The 26,759-nt window shown below is 37.2% G+C and overlaps 2 protein-coding genes across 6 annotated transcripts; both read right to left on the bottom strand.

Annotated features, from left to right (window-relative positions):
• Positions 1-3,616: 3,616 nt before the first annotated feature.
• On the bottom strand, positions 3,617-9,575 carry LOC307145643 (uncharacterized protein). The gene is made up of 3 exons (XM_079849003.1): positions 9,258-9,575; positions 7,103-7,272; positions 3,617-4,945 (listed from the first exon to the last, which is right to left on the bottom strand). The coding sequence occupies exons 1-3, from the start codon at positions 9,412-9,414 to the stop codon at positions 4,454-4,456; spliced, it is 819 nt and encodes a 272-aa protein (XP_079705129.1). The 5' UTR covers positions 9,415-9,575; the 3' UTR covers positions 3,617-4,453.
• Positions 9,576-14,135: 4,560 nt separating this feature from the next.
• On the bottom strand, positions 14,136-25,869 carry ppm1ka (protein phosphatase, Mg2+/Mn2+ dependent 1Ka). Of its 5 annotated transcripts, XM_079850050.1 has the most exons (9): positions 25,721-25,844; positions 24,854-24,918; positions 24,736-24,781; positions 20,910-21,381; positions 20,096-20,196; positions 18,957-19,122; positions 17,332-17,476; positions 16,990-17,124; positions 14,136-16,574 (listed from the first exon to the last, which is right to left on the bottom strand). In XM_079850050.1, exons 4-9 carry the CDS (start codon positions 21,341-21,343, stop codon positions 16,443-16,445), a joined length of 1,113 nt encoding a protein of 370 aa, XP_079706176.1. In that variant the 5' UTR covers positions 21,344-21,381; positions 24,736-24,781; positions 24,854-24,918; positions 25,721-25,844; the 3' UTR covers positions 14,136-16,442. The 5 variants fall into 5 exon arrangements, 4 of the variants coding, with proteins under 4 accessions (XP_079706176.1, XP_079706174.1, XP_079706175.1 ...); XR_013819054.1 differs by lacking the exons at positions 24,736-24,781; positions 24,854-24,918 and having other exon boundaries at positions 14,136-16,085; positions 16,234-16,574; positions 25,721-25,869; XM_079850048.1 differs by lacking the exons at positions 24,736-24,781; positions 24,854-24,918 and adding an exon at positions 23,486-23,542 and having other exon boundaries at positions 25,721-25,846.
• Between the last annotated feature and the right edge of the window lie 890 nt (positions 25,870-26,759).

Genomic DNA, 26,759 nt, shown 5'->3' with positions numbered 1-26,759 from the left:
CCAGGCTGATGAAGATGTTCATGTCCTGGATTAGCTATCATTGACGGCCTCCGTCAGTATGGTGCAGGTCCCGGGGGGGGGGGGGGGGGGTCATGCCTGCGGGCCTGGATCTGCTGGAGGACGAGCTTTAATGGCTCTTAATGACCGCTGAGTCACGCACACAAATGTCCTTTTCCAACCTTCTCCGTTTCACTCGCAGGATTGTGTGAGATTTAGAGCGGTTCACTACCGGCATTATGATGCAGAAGCACAAACACCCGTTATTATATGTGGATATATCCAGAATATATCATTTCTAAACATCACAACTGTATTTTGCATTGTTTTTTATTAAAAAATATTTGCTTGTCTCCAAAAATTATTTTGTTTATTTTTTGCTGTTTTACATCTTTCAAGGCATCGTCTGTCTGATCTCAAGCATGCCTCAGTTTCCACCAAGGCTTGGTTGCAGAAGAAGTCCTGGAAGAGTCTACAGTGGCATCACCGTCACCTGACCTGAACCCCATAGAAAATCCCTGGTGGGATTTGAAGAAGGCACAAACCCAGGAATATCACTGAACTGGAGGCCATTGCTCATGAGGAACCGGCTCAGATTCCTCAGATTTACAGCAGGTCAGAACAGCAAAAGAACAACAGTACTAAAGATGCTTGAAATGAAGGGGTTGAATAATTTTGAGACTCCAGAAGACATTAAAAGTTGCATTTTCAGTTGAATTTGGGGGAAACACGTGAAACATTTGTTGTTAAGCTATTTCAATTGCTTTTGTTTGCAAACAGCTGAAAGTCTGTCAATTTTACCAATAAACCTGATTTGCAGTGGGGGTTGAATAATTGAGTATTTGATATTTTATTTCAGAAAAGCTTGTAACAAAGAACATTGAAAGTACTGAAATGAGGTTAAGCAGAAATTAATAATAACATTATGTTTATGTATAATGAAAGAAAAATATAACAACAATTATTACTATAGTAACATTTTTATTTGCTGCTGTGAGAAAACGTATAGAAGAGTAAAGCAATAACTAGAAAAGGGTGAAGATTACAGGGGTGAGAGGGATGGAGAGAGAGAGAGAGAGAGAGAGAGAGAGATGGAGAGAGAGAGAGAGAGAGAGAGAGAGAGAGAGAGAGAGAGAGAGAGAGAGAGAGAGAGAGAGAGAGAGAGAGCTAAATTAAGTTAAAGACAGTGGATGAGAGGCAGAAGAGCTCGGAGATGAAAGGAAAAATATTCCTATCAGAGAGGTTAAAAAAAAAGCAGTAAATGACTATTATAAGAGCGCGCGCTGAGAGCTCTATAATGAGCAGATGTGAGAAAACAGAATGAACAATTAGGAGAAAACAGGAAGTCCCATCTTTCCCTGTGATCGTAATGATGCACAGCACTGAAAGAGTGTGAATTTAGGTCACCTCACCTTCCCGAGAGAGAGAGAGAAAGAGAGAGAGAGAGAGAGAGAGAGAGAGAGAGAGAGAGAGAGAGAGAGAGAGAGAGAGAGAGAGAGAGAGAGAGAGAGAGAGAGAGAGCAAGAGAGAGACCGAGAGAGAGAGAGCGAGGGAGGGAGAGAAAGCGAGAGAGAGCGTGAGCGAGCAAGAGAGAGAGAGCGAGAGCGAGAGCGAGAGAGAGAGAGAGAGAGAGCGCGAGAGAGACAGAGCGAGAGAGAGAGAGAGACTGGTTAACTATCACCAAGATAATGTCGGATGTTTTTTACACTGACAAGTTGACACTATTTAGCTACTATTATAGCACACACACACACACACAAATTAAACAGTCAAACCAACATGTATTCAGACACCTTCAACATTTCTCACATTATCAGTTTATTCACTGTAGTTTAGAAGATGGTAATAAAATATGAGTTATCAGATCAGTTGATATTTGACTGGTTTTGTCCGTCCTTCTGTTAGACTGTCTCACTGATGAATTATGATGAATATCTGTCAGCTGTTAAATTTAACTACACAATTACATAATAGCAGTTTAGCTCAACCAATCACCCAGCAATGCTTCATTTTGTTCAGTCTGTGTGTGAAAAGAGCATTAGCAATTAAAGAAAAAACACTTCAGCAAAACATGATCAGGTCAAAGAGTCTGAATCATGTTTGGTCTCACATCTTTAATAAATGTTACTGGTCGTCACTGTATGAAGAATGATTGTGTAACAGGAGGAACACGAGGACCGTCAGAAGTCGAGAGAGAACGAGAGGATTGTCTGTGTCCAGTAATAACAGAAGCACAAGCCAAGGGTCAGTGTTATCAGAGACAGAGCCGGCTGGATCCACTCACTCGCGTTTCATCTCTTACTTTGCTTTTCTACATCTCCTGAAAGTTGAATTATCATGTACAGGATAGTATTATTTAAAGCCTCTGCTAATATCTGAGTAAAAAGCCCATATTAGCTCTTTATTTCCCCAAAGTGCAGCAAATAACATGCAATAAACGCAAGCCCACAGAACCCTGTAGAACTGGCTTCATCCAAAATTGGTTTCTGATTCATTAGTTGCAATTATAGAGGAAAAGCACTAGTCTCTATTCCAGTTTAATTTTATTATCTGTAGTAATAATAGTTTAACCAGGGATTCCCAAACATTTCTGTCAGCCAAACCTAAAATACCAGCCAAATATATATTAAACATTTTTTGCCAGCCAGACTGACAATTAAATATTTACTTGAAGTTCCCCTGAGATAAGAAGTTAAATTCTGTAATAATTTGTAATTTACAACAAATGTGCATGTTCAGTCCTCTGATGTTGATAAACAGCCACACGACATGCAATATATTATCCAGACAAATAATATACCAAACAAATTAAAAAAATATATAAAATTTGTTTAACATAAATAACATGTTTTTGTTTTTAATTGCATTTCAGAATATTAGTTTTACATTAATATTTGTATTAAGACAAAATATTAATGTTATATAATGAAGATATTATATAATATTATATAATATATATATCTATATATATATATATATATATGAAGAGCTCAGATGCAAAAGCCTCTAAGTGCCATCTGAAATTTTCTTCTAGAATGATCATTTTTATCAAGCTCGTATATTTAAGTTCAGTAATTTCACTTAAGAATAATGACATAGGTAATTTTCATTGCCATTTAAGTGAAATTACTGAACTTAAATATACGAGCTTGATAAAAATGATCATTCTAGAAGAAAATTTCAGATCACTTAGAGGCTTTTGCATCTGATATCTTTATATATATATTTTTTACATTTAATGTGTATGTATGTATGTGTATATATATATATATACACATACACACACACACATTTACATTTAATGTGTGTGTATAAATATATATATATATATATATATATATATATATATATATATATATATATATAAAAAATAAAACACACACACAATCAGTTTGGCCTATTTATTTTTATTTTTATGCATTTATCATCTTTAGTGAACGCAGTTTAACTGTACATTTATATGCTGCTGCCCCCTGCTGGAGAGATGCTGTGTTTCATGTCAAAATAAAGGCACTGGATGGAATATATTGTCAGTCAGGGTTTGTGTTGCGATTAACATCTCACCATACATCATCCCAGTTATTATACAGCGAGCTACATAAAACAAAACACACACATGAAAGGAGTTGAAATAATTTTATTATCTGACATGTAGATTATCTCAAAGCTTCCACTAAGAAAAATAGTTCAGTACAACGTAGAAAACAATCACTACAACATCTATATTTTAGTATTAATCCAAGACAAGTGAACTTCCTCGGTTTAAGTTCCCTCTCTTCGACTGGCGATAATGTCTTTCTGCATCTTGTGCCTCGAAAAGCTCTAGTCTCTATTCCAGTTTAATTTTATTAACATAAAATACAAGCCAAAAAATTAAATATTTTTGCCAGCCAGACCTTAAATGTTTACTTGAAGTTCCCCTGAGATTATAAATTAGGCTACATTCTTCAATAATTTGTAATTTACAACAAATGTGCATGTTCACAGCCCTCTGATGTTGATAAACAGCCACAAGCAGGTAAACAAATAAAAAAACATATATACATACATTTTGAATACATAAAATAAATACCAATGTTTTTGTGCTATTAATTGCATTTCAAAATGTATATTTGAAAATCATTTTTTTAAATAAAGTTTTATATTTAAAAAGAAAATATGAAATGCATAACATTAAGCCTATTTGGTTTTATTTTTATGCATTTATCATCTTTAGTGAACGCCGTTTACCTGTACATTTATATGCTGCTGCCCCCTGCTGGAGAGAGGCTGTGTTTCATGTCAAAATAAAGGCACTGGATGGAATAAATACATAAAACAAAACACACACAGACATGAAAGAAGTTGAAATAATTTTATTATCTGACATGTAGATTATCTCAAAAACTTCCACTAAGAAAAATAGTTCAGTACAACGTAGAAAACAAGCAACACTGCAGCAACAACACTACAACACCTATATATTAGTATTAATCCAAGTGACGTCTTCCTCGGTTTTCAGTTCCCTCTCGCTGTGTCTCTTGGACTGCCGGTAATGTCTCTCTGCGTCTTGAGCCTCGTAGAGGACGGCCATGATCTTCCTCCGCACGCGCATCTGTACGCCGGGGTCGCTGAGCAGCCGGTACTCCATCGCCACCTGACTGGAGAACACCGCGGCCGAGTCCGCCGGAGGGTTCTCCAGGACCTTAGCGGACATCTGCTTCAACACCTCCAGCTTCTGCAGCTCGATGTCCGAGTCGGACACGCGTCTGCGCTTGCTGGACGTGCTCCTGGGAGACAGCGAGTACGAGGCCGTCTCCTCGGGGATCCCGGTGTCGGGAGTGCCGGGCATCGGGGAGAGACACACGCTGATGGAGTCGAAACTGTCAATGTCTTTATCCGTCTCTTGCATCATCTCATCCGACTCTTCCACACACTCCTCCACTTTATCAGAGGATGGCAAGCCCAGCTACAGGGAGGCAAGCAAGAAACGTTGCACTGGGTGTTAGAGGGGTGGTTGATTATGATTTAACTTTTCTAACTTTAGTTAGTGTGTAATTTTGCTGTTTGAGCATAAACAACATCTGCAAAGTTACAACACTCAAAGTTCAAAGCAAAGATATTTGCTTTTACAGAAATCACTTCTTAAGGGCTACAACAAACGGCTGGTAGAGACTACACCACATTCCTCCATCATGAACCCCAAAATTTACATAAACCCCAAAGGGCTCTATATGGCTCTGCTAAGAATGAGCTCTTGAAGCTCCGCCCTCTGTTCCGGGAGCAGCAGCTCATTTGCATTTAAAGGGACACACATGAAACAACGCATTTTCGCTCACCCTCAAAAAAAGACAATGGTCTACTTGCACAACTACTTCCGCGCTCTAGTGAGTCCATATCGGGAGTTTCCGGTTAGAGCGTTCAGCGCATCGACATACATGTGAACGCAGATTATCACTATGTTTTATGGCTGCCAATTGATTAAAACAATGAATAATGATCTCTGTGTTAATTATCTTGAGCCTGCTGAAATGTTCCTATAAATATATTTTCTTTCCAACTGTGCATTCTGAATAATAAATAGGCTAAGTATATTTATATATGTCTATATTTATCCACTAATAGAAGTCCTATATGCTATATGACGGACGGACGGACGGACGGACGGACGGATGTTAAATAAGCTAGGCTATTTAATCAATAACGCACACAGCGTAGAGGAGAATGACGGTTTCCTACTTTGAATATTACAGCATTTTAGGCATAAACATGTAAATAGTGAAAAGATTGACATTGAAAAATTACAGAATGATTAAAATATTTAATTGAGAATCGAAATGGAATCTAAACATGTGAATCGATCCCCAGCCCTACTAATGAATCACCGAAATTAGTTTTTATCGAAACTGAAAATAGTTTATTTAACAATCAATAAAACAATCAAGAGGAAAGGTTGCACTGGGTAATAGAATAGAATAGGAAAATGGATTACTTAAGAATCAATCACTTGATCACATTTTAACTTTGGTTAACCTACGGTTGTGTTTAAAAGTGCTTTATAAATAAAGAGAATGAATGAAATGAATGATTTATTTAATAATCGACACTCAAAATGCACATTTAATATAATAACTTTTTCATGGCAGATTTATTTAAACATTACATAAAGAATATAATGAAGAAATGAATAATGTAATATAGTTTATTTATCAATCAAAATGCTCCTCTCTAGAGTTAATTTGTCTAGCTAACTACTGTGTTTATGGACATCGAATGGCTTTTCTGAGATTAATGTTGCGTGACATTGTTTACATTGCTGTAATATGACTTTCGAGAAACAGTAACGACTAAATAGTTGATTTCTTCAACGCTATATTTGCACTATGGTAGCTAAGCAGCGAGTAACGGGAAACCCAGAATGATTTAATTCTGATTAAAACAAAAGATGGACATGTTAGCGTAGCTATTGACTGTCGTAACACCATCGGAGAAGCGCTAATTAAACGTCACCAGTGATTTCGGCCCTCAAAAACAGTTTCAAATTCATTTTTGGCTGAATATTTCCAGTTGCCAAAATTTCAGTGCGTCAATAATGACATACAGTCAAACCAACATGTATTCAACATTATCACAGTTTATTCGCTATAGTTTAGAAGATGGTAATAAAATATGAGTTATGAACTCAGTTGATATGTCACTGGTTTTGTCCGTCCTTCTGTTAGACTGTCTCACTGATGAATTATGATGAATATCTGTCAGATGTTAAATTTAACTACACAATTACATAATTCCAGTTTAGCTTAAACAATTACCAAGCAATGCTTCATTTTGTTCAGTCTGTGTGTGAAAAGAGCATTAGCAATTAAAGACAAAACACTTCAGCAAAACATGATCAGCTCAAAGTGTCTGAATCATTTTTGGTCCCAAATTTTAATAAATGTCACTGGTAGTCACTGTATGAAGAATGACTGTGTATAATGTGTCACAGTTTACTTTATTTTGCTCTCCTCACTTACATAAATTAACTATAGTGTCCTGCACACACTAGTAAAAATGATATCTGATGTCTGAATAGTTCTTGGTTTGACTGTATAATGTGAATATATATGTGTGTTTGTACACGTACATGGTTCTCGTTTCTCCGATGAACAATGTGTGGCTTCAGGAAGTCCAGGGCCCTCAGGAGCCATCGCTGCCTCAGCGTGAGGGGCTTTACCTCACTGCCACTGGGCTTCGGCTTCCTCAGGCGAGCGTACTGAGTCCTCAGAGACGCCACTCGCGTCGCCACCGCCTCGGCTGAGGACACAAGCGTTCAGATACAGTCAATACAGGCCTGGGCATTTGAACATGAAGAATCATGAGGAATAGGGCTGGGTCTCAACTCAGATATTCCCATTTGATTTCGATTCGATTTGATTTCGATTCGACTCAGTGAATATAGATTTTATTACAAATCCTATAGTGGTTAATTAATAAAAGAGAAATTAAGAGCCACAAACCTGTATATTAAACTCTCTTTATTTTTATTTTAGGTACACTTGGGTACATTATAACAGAACCCAACTCTACAAATGCATATTAATTGACAGGATTTTGATGCCAGATGAAAAATGTATGCTGAAAACTGGACGAGTGAGAACAGTCGCAAGCCTTGATCAAACAGGATCAGGTTATTTTATGTTTATGATAAAACACACACAAATCTCTCAGCATTCACTGCAACATAGAACAAGCCAATGAACAGTGGAGGATAAATGATAAATATGGAAAAGAATCGATTCGTGGCCTTTGAGAGTCGATGTTGAATCGACCACATTTAAAAAAACGATTAATCGAAAAATCGATTATCATTCTGCTGGAGAAATGCCAGTGAATTTCAGTGTCACAGGCCAGGCAAAGGATAATCTTGAATTTTGAATATGTGCATGTGTATGTAAGATAAAATATGCATTTAAAAATAAAAGCAAACTGCATTGAGGAAAGGGCACGACCCTCGAACTTCAAAAGGAGTAGAATTTAATTTTAGCCAGTAACACCATTAGGTGCCAACAGAGTGCTTTACTGTTTAATATCCCCCTGTGGGGAAAATCAAGCTTTAAATGTTGTTTATGTGTCTATGTGGTGTTTTTAATATGCTTTAAGACAACCCATGTGCAAATTCATGAGTCGACAGCATTGCTGAGTATTTTCTCCTTAAAACTGCAGTGAACCAAAGACAGTCTCAAAAACACGCTTTGAAATCGCTGGTGTTTCTGATGTCACAAACTACCTTGTAACCAATCAGATCAATGTGTGATCGTCAACCAGTGGATCTCTGAGCTGAGTGAGTGAGTGGAGGCGGGGGCTCATTTGCATATTCATAGAATCGCATATACTAAATGAGACAAGGGTGTAGAGTTACATTCAAGCTATTTAAAGGCATGAAGAAGTTTTTTTCAAGGAAAAAACTTTTAAATATGTAATTTTGGTGATCAAAGATGAGTTTAAGGGATACAATGATTGACTACAGGGGGACTAAAATTGTCGACGTGTCATTGATTCAGCCCATATCATTAAAATCTCACTCCAGCCAGGCAACCAAAGTTGGCTTTACAACACTGGAAAAATGTTAATTTCCCATTTGTGAATATGGGGAATTTTAAATAGGCTTTTCTGTATAGTAGAGTTTTGTTTATTAACTTGAGTCAAAGAGATAGTTCACTCAAAAATGAAAATTCTGTCATCAAATACTCTCCCTCAAGTTGTTTCAAACCTGTATGAGTTTCTTTCTTCTTCTGAACACAAAAGAAGATATTTTGAAGAATGTCATGACTACAGTTGTGATGCACCATTGACTCCCATAGTATTTTTTTTCTACTATGAAAGTCAATGGGGTCCATCATCAACTGTCTGGTTACAAACATTCTTCAAAATATCTATTATTGTGTTTAACAGAAGAAACTCATACAGGTTTGAAACAACTTGAGAGTGAGTAAACAATGACAGAATTTTATTTTTTGGGTGAACTGTCTCTTTAAAAGGACATAGTTTGTAGCACATTTCATACACGCATAAAAACAAACACGTCTGAGGTGAATCTTTAATGCCAGAAGTGAGCTAATAAAATACTAGAGTAGGTTAAAAGCAGTTTAAACGAGCATGCTATAGATTTAGTTGCAAGGTTAAAACACTACAACAGTAGCATAGCGTTCATGTCTCTAACGTAAGTTACGTTAAATCAATGTTTACTCTAGCGATCTCTCTCTCTGCACACACACACACACACTGAGGTAAAAACTCACCGGGCATCTGAAGCGCATCGGCGACCTCTTTCCATCGTCGGTCCTTCTCTTCCCGATTGTGATAATCGGCGTCAGAAATATCGTACAGACATGCAGACTCCTGCCACAGCTCGATCAATGTCTCCTCCGCCTGGCGAGTCCACGATTTCATAGCCATCCCAGCGAGTGTGGGATAATCTGGTAAAGTCCCAGTGTTTGTCGCTAGTCAGTGTCCAGTCGCTCGCCTCATTAACATAATCGCGCAAATCTATGGACGCGTAAACAAATCATGGCGACTCAGTTTAATGGATCGGAAGACTGGAAATCTCCTGTGAGTGTAATGGCGGCGCACAAACGCTCGTGAATAGTACATACTGCCACCTACTACACCGGAGTGTGTGTGTGTGTGTGTGTGTGTGTGTGTCGTCATGGCTTCCAACTCTATTCTATTAATCCAGTCTCCTGTTTAACACACAGCCAAGTAAACGTGTGTCATAAATGGGGACATTCCAGAGACCTAATGGTTTTTATACTGTACAAACAGTATTCTCTCCCCTTACACTACCCCTACCCCTAAATATATCACACACACACCCGATGTTGGGACTATTTTACACCATAGTCTTTCTGAGAAAGACTCTCTGGGGTTTATTTTAACCACAAAGGTGCCATTTCACAGTAAAGTTGAACACCATATTGGGACAGGACCCACTGACACCACAGGATGAGCAGCAGCGTCCCTGTTCTTCCCAGTTTTCCCAGAGTCTCCCATCCAGGTACTGACCAGACTCAACCCTATAGCTTCAGTGTGCAGGTGAAAGCTTCAGGTTAATCGATGCTGGCTGGTGCAGATCTCCTCAAATGTCCCATACTACTTCAGAACCAGAGCTTTTCAGCCATAGATCGGCATCTTTTACATGTTGTTCATTGGCATGAACATCTCAACTTTGTACACAAAAGCACATCCTATATGTAAAGAATAATTGACGACGGGTCGTTGAATTATTAGAATAATGCACACTTGATGGTAATGCTGTTACACCTCAGGTGTGTACTTTTTTTTTTTTTTTTTTTTTTTTACAGATGCTTCTGTGAAGAGTACATTGAAGAGCGTTGTTAGACTGCTGCAGAGCCTAAAATGATTTGATCGGTTAGCTAATAGCTAAGTTTACTTAAAGGAACACACCACCATTTTTTCATATTAAACTATGTTATTCCCTTAACTAAGACGAGTTGGTATACCTCTCTCGTCTCAGTGCGTGCTCTCAATCGCTCTGGCGCGCGGCGACACTTTGATAGCACTTAGCTTAGCCCAGTTCATTCATTAGGATCCAAACAGAGATGAAGCTAGAAGTGACCAAACACCTCCACGTTTTCCCTATTTAAATACAGTTACACGACCAAGTATGGAGACACAAAATAAATCGTGGCGCTTTTTCTAAGCGGGTAAAAAGGATAACTATAATGTATGGCGGAATAGCACTTGGGAGCACTTCGACTCGGCGCAGTAATATCATCACTCCTGAAAAATCCTCTCCCTCTCACTTCTGTCATTAGAACCAACGTGACTTTTTACTGTGCCGAGTCGAAGTGCTCCCAAGTGCTATTCCGAGATGAGACGAGAGAGGGATGTATCAACTCGTCTTAGTTAAGGGAATAACATAGTTTAATATGAAAAAACGGTGGAGTGTTCCTTTAAAGTCCCCCTGTGGTGAAAACCAAGCTTTGTATGTGATGTTTTTAATATGCTTTAAGACAAACCATGTGCAAATTCATAAGTCAACACCATTGGTGAGTATTTTCTCCTTAAAACTGCAGTGAAAAAGACAGTCTCATCCCGGATTTCCACCAACTGCGGATCGGCTCCGCTGCGTGTCGGCTCCGTGCTCCGCCGTCCCATACCCACCAGGTCCGGATTTGTTGCGGAAAAGCTGCGGTCATGACTGACAGCTGAAGTCACGAGGACCGACGAGATCTCACGAATTCACGTATGATCGCGCGATATAAGTGCTGAATTGCTGCGGAGCTCTCCGGCATCCGGCAGAAATAGAAGCTCTTTGTATCTGCTCCGGAGGAACGGCTGCGGATCGCCGGAGCTGGGACGGAGTCAGAACGCAGCCGTTCCACAGTCAGTGAAGATATACACATTGATTTTAATGGAAACCTATTGACTCCGCCTCCGTTCCAGAGTGGATCCGAAGCCGTTCCACAGTTGGTGGAAATCCAGGGTCAAAAACACGGTTTGAAATCGCTGGTGTTTCTGACGTCACAAACTACCTTGTAACCAATCAGATCTACGTGTGATCATCAACGAGTGGATCTCTGAGCTGCTGTGAGTGAGTGAAGGCGGGGCTCATTTGCATATTCATAGACCCATGTATAGCCTACTAAATGAGACAAGGGTGTCTGTTGAGTTACATTCATTTTAAGGCATGAAGATTTTTTTTTTCACAGGAAAAAAACGTTTAAATATGTAATTTTGGTGATCAAAGATGAGTTATAAGGGATGTACACTTATTGAATACAGGGGGCTTTAATTAAAACGAAAAACACCAACACAAATCTTTCATTCTTTTACTTAATGTCATTTCAGGGGTGTTAATAGAAAAAAGATAAGGGAACTCAATAACTGATCATATTAAACTGAACTTAAACTGAACAAGTGCAGCAGAGCTCTAGTTCCCAGCAAACGTTGCGTCTGAAAGCATAAGGAGAATACATGTTGAAATTAAGTGTTATTTTGTGTGTTTGTGCATAAGATTATTATAGGAAGATGTGTGTTGGTGTTTAATGAATCCTCTTATGTTGGGATTTATAGGGTTTTCTGTAATGTTGCAGTTTTCTTTTAAGGTTACCATTGTGGTGAACAGTAGGTCGAGGATTTAATAGGCTGATTGAAGATATTACATTAAGCATAGCTTATTGTTTAGGTTTAGGCTACATCCACGAAAGTCAAGAGCCTTTTCCAGAGAGCAGTTTACTACTATCACAAAATAAAAAACAAACCCTTCAACCCCCACATATTGCACAGTGCACACACAAAAATACACGTCCCAATAATCAGAATAATTGTAATTTTGCACACATGACAGAAAGTCTGCGATGAAAAACACTGGCACGGCGACCATCATTAAACTGGCACGGCGGCCAGAGAGAGACATCAACATCAGCTTACTATTAAGAAGACTTAGAAGATTAGAAGACTGTTTTGAGCCTCGTGAGAATCAAGTTCAGTCGACTCTCCCTCTTTCTGGACCGTAGTTGTCATCATGAATATTCATTATGTCAAAACTTAATAGTAAAAAAAAAAAACTCCCAATCTTGCGGATATAGTTGTGCGTAGCAGAAACAAACAGTAGCCTTACGAAGAAACACTTTTTTTTCCCAAACCCGGCCACTACTAATTTCGCAGGTTTTGCAATCACTGTCAGTTGGACTCAGGTGTCGCGTGACGTCAATGCCCCGCCCATTAACCGTTAACAAAGCATCGTCAAAAACTGATTCATATTCGATATGTCAATTTAAAACTATTTTAAATATTTTGCTTATTTTTCATAACTATTGTGAAGTTTTTATGAGCTCATATTAACTGAATTATATTAAAACTACATTTCTCGTGTAGTGGCTGAAATCCACTTCTGCTGTTTTAAATGGGGAAATTTGTTAAACATCAAAATAAATTAACGTTATTTGCTCCTCATTTCGAGCTGTAATTTAGACTACTAAGTTACAGTTTTTGTGTCTATGTCATGCTGCTGTTAATCTTCACTGCTAGGCTATCATTATATTTCATTCAGGTAATTTGTCAGCCTATAATTGTTCTGCCTTTAACTCTTGGCCGCCATTGACAGAATTTTCCGTAATTATGACACGCCATTGACGAATTTGACAAAAATGCGACTTTCTCAGCTTTGTTCAAAATGTTGTTTATAAGTAATCTTGCCCACATTCAAGTGTAGATAAAAATGCATGAAGCTAGAATAAAACAGTTATTCATACAACAAAATCATAAATCAAAATCCTTCGTAAAAATGATCAAAAACGCTGGCGCTGGCTGGCAACTGTTTTCAGAAACGCTGGTGGGGAAAGAGTTAATAGCCTACACTGCAATCAAATATGCAGGAATATAAAGATTAACCAGCATCTGATGAATCTGATTCTGAACTATGTTCGTCCACCAGCAGAGGACAGAAGTGAACATATTTACTTCACCTCCCTCCACTTTTACTAACGCAGACAAAATAACTAATACAAGCCAAATACATCTAATTTCTTGAGTTTATGGCCATTAAATTCAGATCTAAGCAGTACTGAGAGCACAATGAGAGACAAATACACAAACACTGTGATGAAACATGCATTTCTCAGTAAACCACAGGTTTCCTCATGCTGCATGGTCTCGTGTAGGCTATTCATAGCTCACATATTATACACATATGTCATGTGGATTTGTTTACCATCTATAGGTCAAGCCATAACTGAAACTAGTTCAGCAGGTCACCTTACCCTCTAAAGTTAAAGGGTAACCATGAGGCTTACCTTTCAGCAACCAGTGTGTTCCTCTGTCTTTGCTAGTCAAGATTTTAAACGTTTTATATAAACACACACATATATATATATATATATGTGTGTGTGTCAATAGGAACTTTCTTTTTGTTTACAGTGTAGTTATCAAAATTCAGAAATCAAAATACATTTATGCATTTGGCAGGCACTTTCATTCAAACATGCATCATCTGGGACATTCGTTCAAAGCTTTTTTAAATTTTTGCTGAGAACATATGCAGCATAATTAAAACCAACGAGTCCAGCACTGATTCTAAAGTAAAGATAAATGTACATGCATTACACTATATTCCAACAAGCTTTGAACTTTAGTTTCAAGAGGAAGTGTCTCTGTCATGTTCATAACAGTATTTATTTCACAAGAGGTTCTCTACACTCGTATTTCATAACTGACATTATGTAATCACTCAGCAGAGATATTAATACTAGATGTAAGCAGGTGTCATTATGAATTTCCCACCAAGAAATAAGGCACTGGAAATAAATCCATCATCCATATCTCCATCATTCATCATTCCAGCATTTATCAGACAAAAACGCACAAGTGACTTTATGATATTAGTGATGCGATCATGAGCACAGGTTTAGCAGGGCAGTTTAGCCATGAAAATAAATATGAACATTTCTTACCAAAACACATTTGTAAAAGTAGAGAACCACAGAATGAGGTTTAACAAGACTGTCAGGCGGTTCCTAAACACATTTCTAAAATATATACAGAGATCATGTACAGTAACAACATAAAAACCTTTGAGTTGTTTTCACATACAGTTATTAAAGGAACCTGGAGTTGTTCTTCTCTCAACATGTGTCAATAACACACCATAAAACAATCACACTTTTCACTATAAACACAAAAATGAAACTTAATATATTCTATTATATATTAATATTATAGTAACATTTTATAATAAGGTTCAATTTGTTAACATTAGTTAATAAATGCTGTAAAAACATTAACTAATGTTAACAAATATTACCTTATTGTGTTACCATTAGTATTATTATATATAATTCATTTTTATTGAAGGGGGTGTCATGACATGATAATATCAGGCATTATATAACCAAAATGACTGAAATCTACACTCAGTAAACAGGTAACGTCACCTGTGCAGGTACGGGTTGGTATATTAAATATTATATACAGTTTCAGCCAATAAATAAAAAAAATATATTTTTTAAAATGTGTCAGAGTGTTCCAGAAATATTCAAAATAAAGATTTTATTGGAAAGAAAAATACTGAATCTGATATAATCAGAGATCTGTTTGATAGGCCTCCACTTCTGTTCACGAAACACAAGCAGAACTAATTTCTGTTCCTGAAATCTCCTTACATAATTATCACATTGAATTAAGGATAACAATTTAGGAATCATTCTGAAATGATTTACACGATTCATGAAAGAGTGACTGAATAATGATTTAACACAATGAGTGCACAACCAAATAATAAGCAACAATTACCGTCTTTTTTATGGAAGCCTGTTTCTGACTTTTTATCTCACAATTCAGACATTTTACTCGCAATTATGAATTTATATCTCACAATTTTAATTTTTTTTGCAATAACGGGTTTATATCTCACAATTCAAACTTTTTTCTCGCAATTACGAGTTTATATCTCACAATTCAAACATTTTACTTGCAATTACAAATTTACATCACAATTCAGACATTTTTCTCGCAAATACGAGTTTATCTCAAAATTCTGATTTTTTTTCTCACAATTACGAGTTTATATCTCACAGTTCAAACCTTTTTTCTCGTAAATACGAGTTTATATCTCAAACTTTTTTCTCGCTAATACGAGTTTATATCTCACAATTCAGACATTTTTCTAACAAATACGAGTTTATATCTCACAGTTCAAACCTTTTCTCAAAAATGCAAGTTTATATCTCACAATTCAGACATTTTTCTAACAAATACGAGTTTATCTCAAAATTCTGATTTTTTTTCTCGCAATTACGACTTTATATCTCACAATTCAAACTTTTTTCTTGCAAATACGAGTTTATATCTCACAATTCAGACATTTTTCTAACAAATACGAGTTTATATCTCACAATTCAAACTTTTTTCTTGCAATTATGAGTTTATATCTCACAATTCAAACTTTTTTCTTGCAATTATGAGTTTATATCTCACAATTCAAACTTTTTTCTCGCAATTACGAGTTTATATCTCACAATTCAAACTTTTTTCTTGCAATTATGAGTTTATATCTCACAATTCAAACTTTTTTCTTGCAATTATGAGTTTATATCTCACAATTCAAACTTTTTTCTCGCAATTACGAGTTTATATCTCATCTTTTTTTAGAATTGTGAGATATAAAATCGGAATTGTGAGAAAAGTCAGAATTGAGATATAAAATCGTAATTGCGAGAAAAATGTCTGAATTGTGAGATATGAACAAACAATTACCTTTTTTATATTTGGTGGCAGAAACAAGCTTCCATGCTTTTTTGATATGAAGTTGCTGTTAAAACATAAAATCATCCGAGCAGAAGTTTTCTCCCAGTTTCGTTCCCTTTAGATTGAGTTTGGACTTCTGTTCAGGAAACAGGCTGCCGGTGGTGTAGTTGTGTATTGGGATTGTTTCTCCTCGTGTTGAGATGATCTTTTGACCGCCGTTAAGACCAGCGGCCGATGGAGGCAAAGTTTCGGCTCATGTTGTACGTGTATTCTTCGTTCTGATGCTTTCCCCAGGCTCCGAACGGGACGACGATGAGTGTGCTGTTGTCCTCCGAGCCGTACTGCAGCGCCTGGACAACACAAACACACTTTAAGAAGAGGAATCATTGTGCAAATCATGGTCAGAATTAATTGTGTGTCCCTCTTTTCCTTTCTCAGACTATAAGATTTCATTTAGGGCTGTGCAACGGTAAATCACGATTAATCACTTCCTAAATAAAAGTTTATGTTTACATAATATATGTGTCTGTACTGCGTATAATTACTTTGAATATATAAATACACACACATGCATGTATATACAGTATTTAAGAAAAATGTGTTATTTATATATAATATAAATTATATATAAATATATATACAGTATATATATTGCTTGAATATATACATGCATGTGTGTGTATTTATATATACAAAGTAATTATACACAGTACACACACATATATTATCTAATACACAGCCCTAATTTCATGGCTCATTCTGCACCTGCTCAGCAATGACGTTTGCCGCCTCGGTGGGGTCGTGGCACTGGTTGATGACGTCACAGATCTCCTGGTTGGTCATGATGAAGTTGATGCCGTCAGTGGTGAGAACCAGGAAAGAGTCGTGCGCGTGCTGCAACTACAGACGTCAGAGAACAATCAGCGCACGTTTGCACAACACATTGGACGCAAGCTTTGCACATTGAAATGCCACCACTAAAATTTGACGATTTATGTTTGAATAATTTTTCTTAAAACAAAAAAAGTTGTAAAATACAGTTTGAAATGCACAATTATAACGCACATTTTACAAGTCGGACTTTTATTTCAAATGGATCAAACATACTAGGGTTCGAGTGGTCTCTGGTTCTGCGATCACGCCGCTCTTCTTCAAGTCGAAGTCTCCGATGCTGCGGGTCATTGCCAACCGGCCGTTAACGTTAGCCTGACCGACGCTATTCCACGCCACGAACCCGCCACTCTGACGGATTCTACACACAAACACACACACATTATTTACATGCTTTGGTGGTACCATGATACAGGGATGATAATATCAATGTACACTACTCTTCAAAAGTTTGGTGTTTTAATGTTTCTGAAAAAAGTCTCTTCTGCTCACCAAGGCTGCATTTATCTGATCAAAAATACAGTAAAATCTGTTATATTGTGAAATATTATTACATTTTTTAAAAAGAGGTTTTGTGCTTGAATATATTTTTAAATTTCATTTATTCCTGTGATCAAAGCTGAATTTTCAGCATCAAAAATTATTAAAAGCAGTTTTGTTAATTGAAATAAAGTTTAAATAAAATAACATCTAAATGTTAGATGACACTTAAACTAAACAGAAACTGCCTTGGCAACAAGTGAAATGAAATGTTAAAGGGGCTATATGCAACTTTTTCCCCAAAATAAACGTAACAATAGCCTTTTTATTTGACCATTTATGACTCAAACATCTCCTGATGAGCATACTGACACCTTGTCCGCTCACAGTGGGTGCACCTATAAGCCTGTATCCTATTTTTCCTATTTTCTGTCGGGTCGGATTTTTCGGAAGAGCAGTTCCGTTTTTTGGCCACAGGTGTCAGTCGCGAGTTTAAATTTCAGAAAAAAGCATATAGCCTCTTTAATTAAATAAAATAGAATATTAAACAAACTTAATTTTATTTCAACATTTTCTTTTCAATTTCTTTTAGTTTATCTTGTATTAAAATTACAACTACAACTGAAATAAAAGTTAATAACTATATAGGCATATTTAAGAAAAAACAATGACAAAACAAAATGACTAAACCTTTAACTACACTTTCAAAAAACATATAAATAAAAACGAATTCAAAATATTAGTAATAACTAAAAACTATAGTATCTCAATTATACTAAAATAACATTGATTGGAAATAAACTGAAATATGTTGAAGCACTAAAATTACTAACATGAACTAGAAGTGAAAAAAATTTAAAAATGAAACCTAAATGGTAATATATATATATATATATATATATATATATATATAAACGAATTAAAATTACAAAAACACATAACATAATTACAAAAAAACCCTGAAATTAAAATAAAGACTGATAATACAAAAAACTAAAAGCAAATTCTAAATATTAAAGAAAACTATTATATATAAAAAAGCATGTTATTAGCATTCCATGTCCAGATAGTAACCTAAAACAGTACTTTTATCCAAACGATATACCGAAATTGTTCTGCAAATAAAATTCACATAACCAAACGAACGCTTGCGTAACATTGCACGCGTGATTCTTACAGCCGTAAGCCATAATTTGAGTTGCAGGGTCTTTTATTAATAGCACACAGGCCTGTTAAATACGCAGAGAGATCTGGTATCACTACACATAGCAGAACATGTTATTCCTGGAGTGCTGGTGTGTGTGTGTGTGTGTGTGTGTGTGTGTGTGTGTGTGTGTGTGTGTGTGTGTGTGTGTGTGTACCTGTGTTTCTCATCTTTCCTCTCTGGCGTGTGATCGTCTGTGAGTTTGCGAGCTTTGCCCTTCCTGCACAGAAGAGCTCGACTGTCCCCAACACTGCCGACGACCAGCTCGATCCCGTCTCTCAGCAGCGCCACGGTCGCAGTCGTGCCCACCATCATGAGCGAGGCTGACGAGTCAAACACATGCACAAACACACTTTAATGAACGCTTGCAGGATATGATGCTATATTATACCCCTTTTCACAAGATGTAATATAAGTCTATGGTGTCCCTAGAATGTGTCTGTGAGATTTCAGCTCAAAATTCCCCCCAGATCATTTATTATAGCTTGTCAAATTTGCCCCTTTTTGGGTGTGAGCAAAAACGCGCCGTTTTTGTGTGCGTCTCTTTAAATGCAAATGAGCTGTTGCTCCGCCTCCGTTCAGATCCTGTACAGGAGCTTCAGATACTCCAGCAATAACAAGACAGGCAAATCTCACTCATCCAAAATCTCAGAAATAACCATTAGCGAGTGCAGCCTTACGGAGAGACTCAGGAAGAGTTTAGACACACCTGGATGTTTATGGATGGTTAGTGGATTCATGTATGTAGTTATTGTGGAGTTACATTGATTCATCTCATCAACTGGCATGAACTGTCATGTTTAACTTATACACAAGTTGACACAGTTCCCTGAGGTTTCTATAAGACAGCTGTGACATGTTTTGCTCGTCTGTGCAACAACGACAGAACAGTTTATATACTTTACTCGAACTTTTGCCATTGCGTCAGAACTGGTTACACTTTAGTAAAACAAATGGCGGCACGTGGTGTAAACGTGCCGATTAAGGGCCGGTAATATTATAATAAGATCCTCGTCATACGTCAGAAGGGGAGCGAAATCTGATTGGCTTATATTTTGACATGCTTGCAGAGAAAGGCCCAAACAAAGTTACTGGGATTCACTTTTCATGTTGTCTGTGTTGGTAGATGCACAGGAGACCCGATTATAGCACTTAAACATGGAAAAAGTCAAATTTTCATGATATTTCCCCTTTAAAGTGGCGGATTAGTGTATGTATGAAATCCTCAAGTTCATACAGGGAATGCATGAACTGATAAAATATGTGTCCCATCATGAAATGCAATGTTTTTCATACCATTGCCGTATATCCGCAGCTCCGCAGCCAAAGCCACGTCCACCTGCAGGAACGCTTTCGACAAAACCGCCTGTAAATCTGTTTCCACCTCCAAACAATCCCTACAAAACACAAAAGCTTCATCTTCACTGTTTCATTCACAGTGGTGCGTTATATTAAAGTGACGCAGAACACATGTTTGAGTTGATGGAAATTTAGATTTTCTTGATATTTTGAGACTGTTTCTCGTTTAAGGTCATGAACATGATTAAATTATGCTTAAAATTAAACACGAATAAAAATTGTAATCTAAGTAATTACATGATGTTGTGATTAATTAATCTAATTAATCGCACATTAAATTTGCCAGTAATATATATGCTTCATTGAAGGCATAAATGTTTTTTTTTTTTAATTAAACAAAAAATGTTTATTTAAATTATACTGTATATAAATTATATTTAGACCTGTATTTAACAATTAAAAAAAATATTTTTTACAAAATGTGAATTATTTTAGTAGTATTTTAAATATTTCACCTGATTTCTTTTTTTTTTATTGGTGAATTGTATTGAATCAAACTAGATTGTAAAAATTTCAAAGTTGTACATAAAACAAGTACTTTCTACTTGCACATTTAATTCTATGTGTTTCTCCATTTCTTTGTAATTATTTGTCAAATTTACTTGCAATTTCTGAGTGAACACTGTTTCAAAGCCTACTTTTCTCATTCTAGGGTTGATTTTACCTGGAACACAATGATCGTAACTAGAACTTTAACATAATACAAGGGTTAATTAAGGTTAACTGAAATGAAGGTCACCATGTGGTGTACCTGATGTGTTGCTCCATGTGTTTGTGACAGAAATCGGCGGCCTGTGGTCCTCCGTGCCCGTCAAACAGAGCGAAGTACAGTATGTTATGCGCGAGCTTGCTCACTTGGAAACGGTCCTCGTTTTCCTGCCGACGGCCGATGTGGGAGGCGCAGCCCACGTTGGAAAGGCTGACGTGTGGGATGGGGGTCCCATAGCGGATGCTGGGCGGCAACAGGATGGGCTCCTCTATCCGGTTATCCCAAATCCCAAAGGAATCCCACGTGGCTGGACGTCCGCTTCCGTCCATGTCCAAGCGTGTGCTGCTCCATCGGACTCCGGGAATGGTCGGCTCCCGCTCGCACACACACCTGGCTGGTTGCGCATTCGCGCTCCGGCCCACCGCAGGGAGACTGCATCGGAGCAGACGGGACAACGAGACGGCCGAGACGGACATTCAGACTTCTGTTCCTCAGCACACTTCAGATGGGATTCCTATGATCAAAATGAAAGGGGAACACTTTGAAATAAGGTTTAATTTAGTGCTGTCAAAACGATTAATCGCAATTATTCGCATCCAACATAAAAGTTTGTAAATATACTGTATGTGTGTGTATATATATATATATATATATATATATATATATATATATATATAAATACATTCACACATGTATTCACAAACTTTTATGTTAGATGCAACAAACGATTATTCGCGATTAATCGCATCTCAAATAAAAGTTAATAAATATATATATACACTCACCTAAAGGATTATTAAGAACACCTGTTCAATTTCTCATTAAAGGTGCTCTAGGTAACTTTTTAACCTTAACTGAACAGCTTCGGAGTCAGTGGAATGGTTATATTACTTATTTCGGGTTGAATGGTGGTGGTTTCGCACCCCCCTGGTGCCCGAGAGCGGAAAAAACTCACTTGCAACTTTGGGACGCGGGTCGGTGTCAGGAAGTATCGCGTGATATCAGGTCTCGCGATGTAACGAATTGCTTGACGGCACTGCACACGTACACGCCCCTATTCAAGCACCGGCAGGCTAGCTATAAGCAAAGGGCAACGATAGATTGAGTTATGGCTGAGGCTGAGCCTGTAAAAAAGAAGCAGAAAGCTAGGAAATCTTTGTCGGAGGACCAACGAAAGAGGAAACGGGAGACTGACCGAGCAAGAAGTCAGACTCGAGTAAATATATCGGACCGGCTTTTTCAGAATGGTGAGAACTGAGAGAAACAGAAGCCTGCAAAACGGATGCTGACCTGGCTGCTGTTGCACTTGTAAGTTAAGTATCTTTGGAATAAACTGTGTTTAATATTTAAATTTCAAGTAATTGCGACCTCAGGATGTTTGCTATTGTCTGTAAAGGTTTTTATTATGATCGCTGTCTGTTAGGGGCTTACTAGTACGCTAGATACTATAACTTTGATGTTAGCATTGTCATAGCAAACACGTTTGATTTCTGTAGTTGTTTGGCCGTTCCTCTGTCGGTTTTATTTGTGTAACTTACACTTTTATTTTATGTCACTAAGTCAATGCGTCTGATAATAGGCAATAAACATGTTGCACATATCATGATCGAGCTAGAAAAAACGTTCTGATGTTTTCTTAGACAAGCAAAGGTAAACCATCATTCTACCAGATGAACTTATAGACCTTGCTAATATAACTTTAGACAAATATTAGCCTCCGATATATATATTTTTTTATGCTCATGCCCATTCTCCCAAAAACAAACAAACAAACAAACACGAAAGCAGTAGTTCGCCTCGTTCATATCGTTCGTTCCCGGTAAAAATACTAGTATGCATGACAACACAATAAATAAAAAAATCGCCATCAGTTGGAAAGAAAGTATTGCTTTACTTGCCTCGGTAGACATAACTGGTTTTGAAATAGCCGGTTCCTCTGCTCAGCTAGGTTGACAGCTGATCAGCTGGGTTGCTCGTGGCAAGGGGGGAGGGACAACAGTTCGTTTTTACAACAGAGTGTTTGAAAGCATTATACTACCAGACACTAGGGGGAGCTCGTAGAGAAAAAACACTCAGACTTGCATAGTGTCCCTTTAATGCAATTATCTAATCAACCAATCACATGGCAGTTGCTTCAATGCATTTAGGGATGTGGTCCTGGTCAAGACAATCTCCTGAACTCCAAACTGAATGTCAGAATGGGAAAGAAAGGTGATTTAAGCAATTTTGAGCGTGGCATGGTTGTTGGTGCCAGACGGGCCGGTCTGAGTATTTCACAATCTGCTCAGTTACTGGGATTTTCACACACAACCATTTCTAGGGTTTACAAAGAATGGTGTGAAAAGGGAAAAACATCCAGTATGCGGCAGTCCTGTGGGCGAAAATGCCTTGTTGATGCTAGAGGTCAGAGGAGAATGGGCCGACTGATTCAAGCTGATAGAAGAGCAACTTTGACTGAAATAACCACTCGTTACAACCGAGGTATGCAGCAAAGCATTTGTGAAGCCACAACACGCACAACCTTGAGGCGGATGGGCTACAACAGCAGAAGACCCCACCGGGTACCACTCATCTCCACTACAAACAGGAAAAAGAGGCTACAATTTGCACAAGCTCACCAAAATTGGACAGTTGAAGACTGGAAAAATGTTGCCTGGTCTGATGAGTCTCGATTTCTGTTGAGACATTCAGAAGGTAGAGTCAGAATTTGGTGTAAACAGAATGAGAACATGGATCCATCATGCCTTGTTACCACTGTGCAGGCTGGTGGTGGTGGTGTAATGGTGTGGGGGATGTTTTCTTGGCACACTTTAGGCCCCTTAGTGCCAATTGGGCATCGTTTAAATGCCACGGCCTACCTGAGCATTGTTTCTGACCATGTCCATCCCTTTATGACCACCATGTACCCATCCTCTGATGGCTACTTCCAGCAGGATAATGCACCATGTCACAAAGCTCGAATCATTTTAAATTGGTTTCTTGAACATGACAATGAGTTCACTGTACTAAAATGGCCCCCACAGTCACCAGATCTCAACCCAATAGAGCATCTTTGGGATGTGGTGGAACGGGAGCTTCGTGCCCTGGATGTGCATCCCACAAATCTCCATCAACTGCAAGATGCTATCCTATCAATATGGGCCAACATTTCTAAAGAATGCTTTCAGCACCTTGTTGAATCAATGCCACGTAGAATTAAGGCAGTTCTGAAGGTGAAAGGGGGTCAAACACAGTATTAGTATGGTGTTCCTAATAATCCTTTAGGTGAGTGTATATACACATACATACATACACACACACACACACACAATTAATATATATATATATATATATATACACACACTAGTATTTAAAAAACTTTTATGTTAGATGCGATTAATCGCAATAAATCGATTTAACAACAATAGTTGCATTTAGTTAGCATGAATGAACAAAAAAATATACATTGGTCACCATTTACTAATACAAAATTAGTTAGTTAATGCATTAATTAATGTTAAGTAATGAGAACTTTATTGTAGATACCAATTACAGTTGTTTGCCAAGTTAAAAAAAAAACAAAGCTTTTGCAATATTTTCAGATGATGCAGCCTTTGCGAAGATTTCAGATGATGGCAACATAATCTTAACATTGTAATATTATCCTTATACTGTAATTGTAACTGCAGCATAAAGTTAATTCAAGTTAACTTACAACATAACATTACAGCTGTGTATCACATTACTTTGACACACTCATCTCTGGCTGATAACAGAATACTTCTTAAATTATAACACTGAAACAGGCATTTTCTGTAAAGCTGCTTTGAAACAATATGTATTGTGAAAAGCGCTACACTAATAAGCTTGAGTTGAACTGATCCTGGACCTGTGATGACAGAGGTCTGTCACGTCCTCCGAAAAAGTCAATGAATCTACATTAAGACATGTTTAATGACTTCTTCAGGTCAAGTTCATGTGAATCTGCTGTGCTTCACACTACTGACCTTTGTGAGACGTGTGTGTTCCATGTCAAAACAAACACATGCCATTGCTAGCACAGATGACATCACTGGGTCATGTGACAACGTGACAAATGTGAACATTTCAAAATGCATATGCTTGATTTAAATTACTTGCAGCAGTCATGTAAAAAGCACATTTTCTTATTTGCACCATATCTTTATACATTATTGTTAAAAAATATTAATACGTTTTTGCTTATATTAGATGTATGCTACTGTACTTTTGATTCATGGTAAATGAATCATGGTAAAAACATTTTTAAAGAAAATTAAAAACTTCTCCAGGACTTCTGTTCTTTTCTAAAGTTTTTTTTTAAGTTTAAGTACAACAATGTACTTTGCAAACAAGTTGGATAAATAAATGTGTTCTTTCCTAAACTTTTTAAAATTACCTTTATGCTTTTAAAACTTTTTATTTTATTTAAATGACAGTAAAAACTGACTTTCCAAAAAGTGCTTTCCAAACTATATATATATATATATATATATATTAGTGCTGCCAAATCGATTATATATATATATATATATATATATATATATATATATATATATGAGAGTGTTTATAAATATACATTGGATTATAAATAGTAGTATTTATGAAAGCAAAGCTTATTTTAAAAGCTTTATTATTATAACTTTTTTTAAACTTTATGATAGTCTTACTTGAAATCTGAACTGAAAAAGTATGTTCTAAGCGTTTCTACATAAACACAGATTATATAACACGAAAATATAACGCTGTTTCTTCAGTAAGTTAATAATTCTTCAGACCAGTTTTCGTCAGAAAGCTCTGAATGTCACCGCTCGTTACAAAAGCAAAACGCATGAAAAAGATGTACAGCAACTTACCTGCGTCAAATAAGCAGGTTTATCATTTAGTTGACAAAGTTATTGGCGGTCCCAAAAAGTGAGCTAGACAGCTGGAGTGAGCGAAGGTGTGTGTCAAACCAACACACTTCAACGCTGCTAGTTAAACTGATAAACTAGTCTTGCTCCAGGGGGCGTTGGCGGCTCAAAAGCCCAATCAACATTTGAGCTGCATTTAAATCTCAGGATATACTTTGTCAGTATTGTATACTAAAACCTATAAATTGTTAAATCGATTAAGTTACTTTAAAAAAAATCGAAACATGAGCTAATAATGAAAGTACGCCGCGACAATGTTTACCAAATTATTTTGAAATAATTCTGACCATAAACACCAACGGTGATTGGTCGATCCTACGCAGCGCTGAGAAAAGTAACACATATCAAATGGCCAAGTTCTGATTCAGAAGCGGTCTGGATGATAATACCGAAATAATGACACTGAGGTACTTTGATTATAGTCACTTAAAGGAAATTATACAGTGAAGAATGAACAGTGAATCAATTATTATTTAGACTCGTTCTTCCTGACCAATCAGAGACAACGTCCGAGTTGCTAAACCCCGCTTCTTTATCACATTCCATTACACAGATTATCCAATCACAGGCCGCCTCTACAGGCCGCTCGTCCAATCAGATGAGGGGGTGTGTGAGTGTTTGGGTCAGGCGTTTTTTTATGCGCGCCTCCGCGTCCAACATTCTCTTGCTGACTGACATTTGCTTTACTCTATTCGTTTATTTTCTATAAATCAGTTCCTTAAACCAAATGATTGTTTGTTCTATACAGTATTCCAACATAAAGACAGATTTGAGAACATGCGTCCACAATAGAAGTATTATGATTATTTAAGATAGAAGTGCCTTTGAACATCTAACTAAAATGTGTTACAGTCCCAAATATATTTGATTTAAAAATGCATTAGGGGCATTAGCATTAACACGGTGTGTGTTTGGCCTCTCTCTTTCACACACACACACACACACACACACACAGATGGATCACAGCATGTTTCCGCTGTAA

This window comes from Squalius cephalus, assembly GCF_949319135.1.
Source record: "Squalius cephalus genome assembly, chromosome: 18".
Classification (NCBI taxonomy): Eukaryota; Metazoa; Chordata; class Actinopteri; order Cypriniformes; family Leuciscidae; genus Squalius; species Squalius cephalus.
This window is presented reverse-complemented; position numbering and strand designations above follow the sequence as displayed.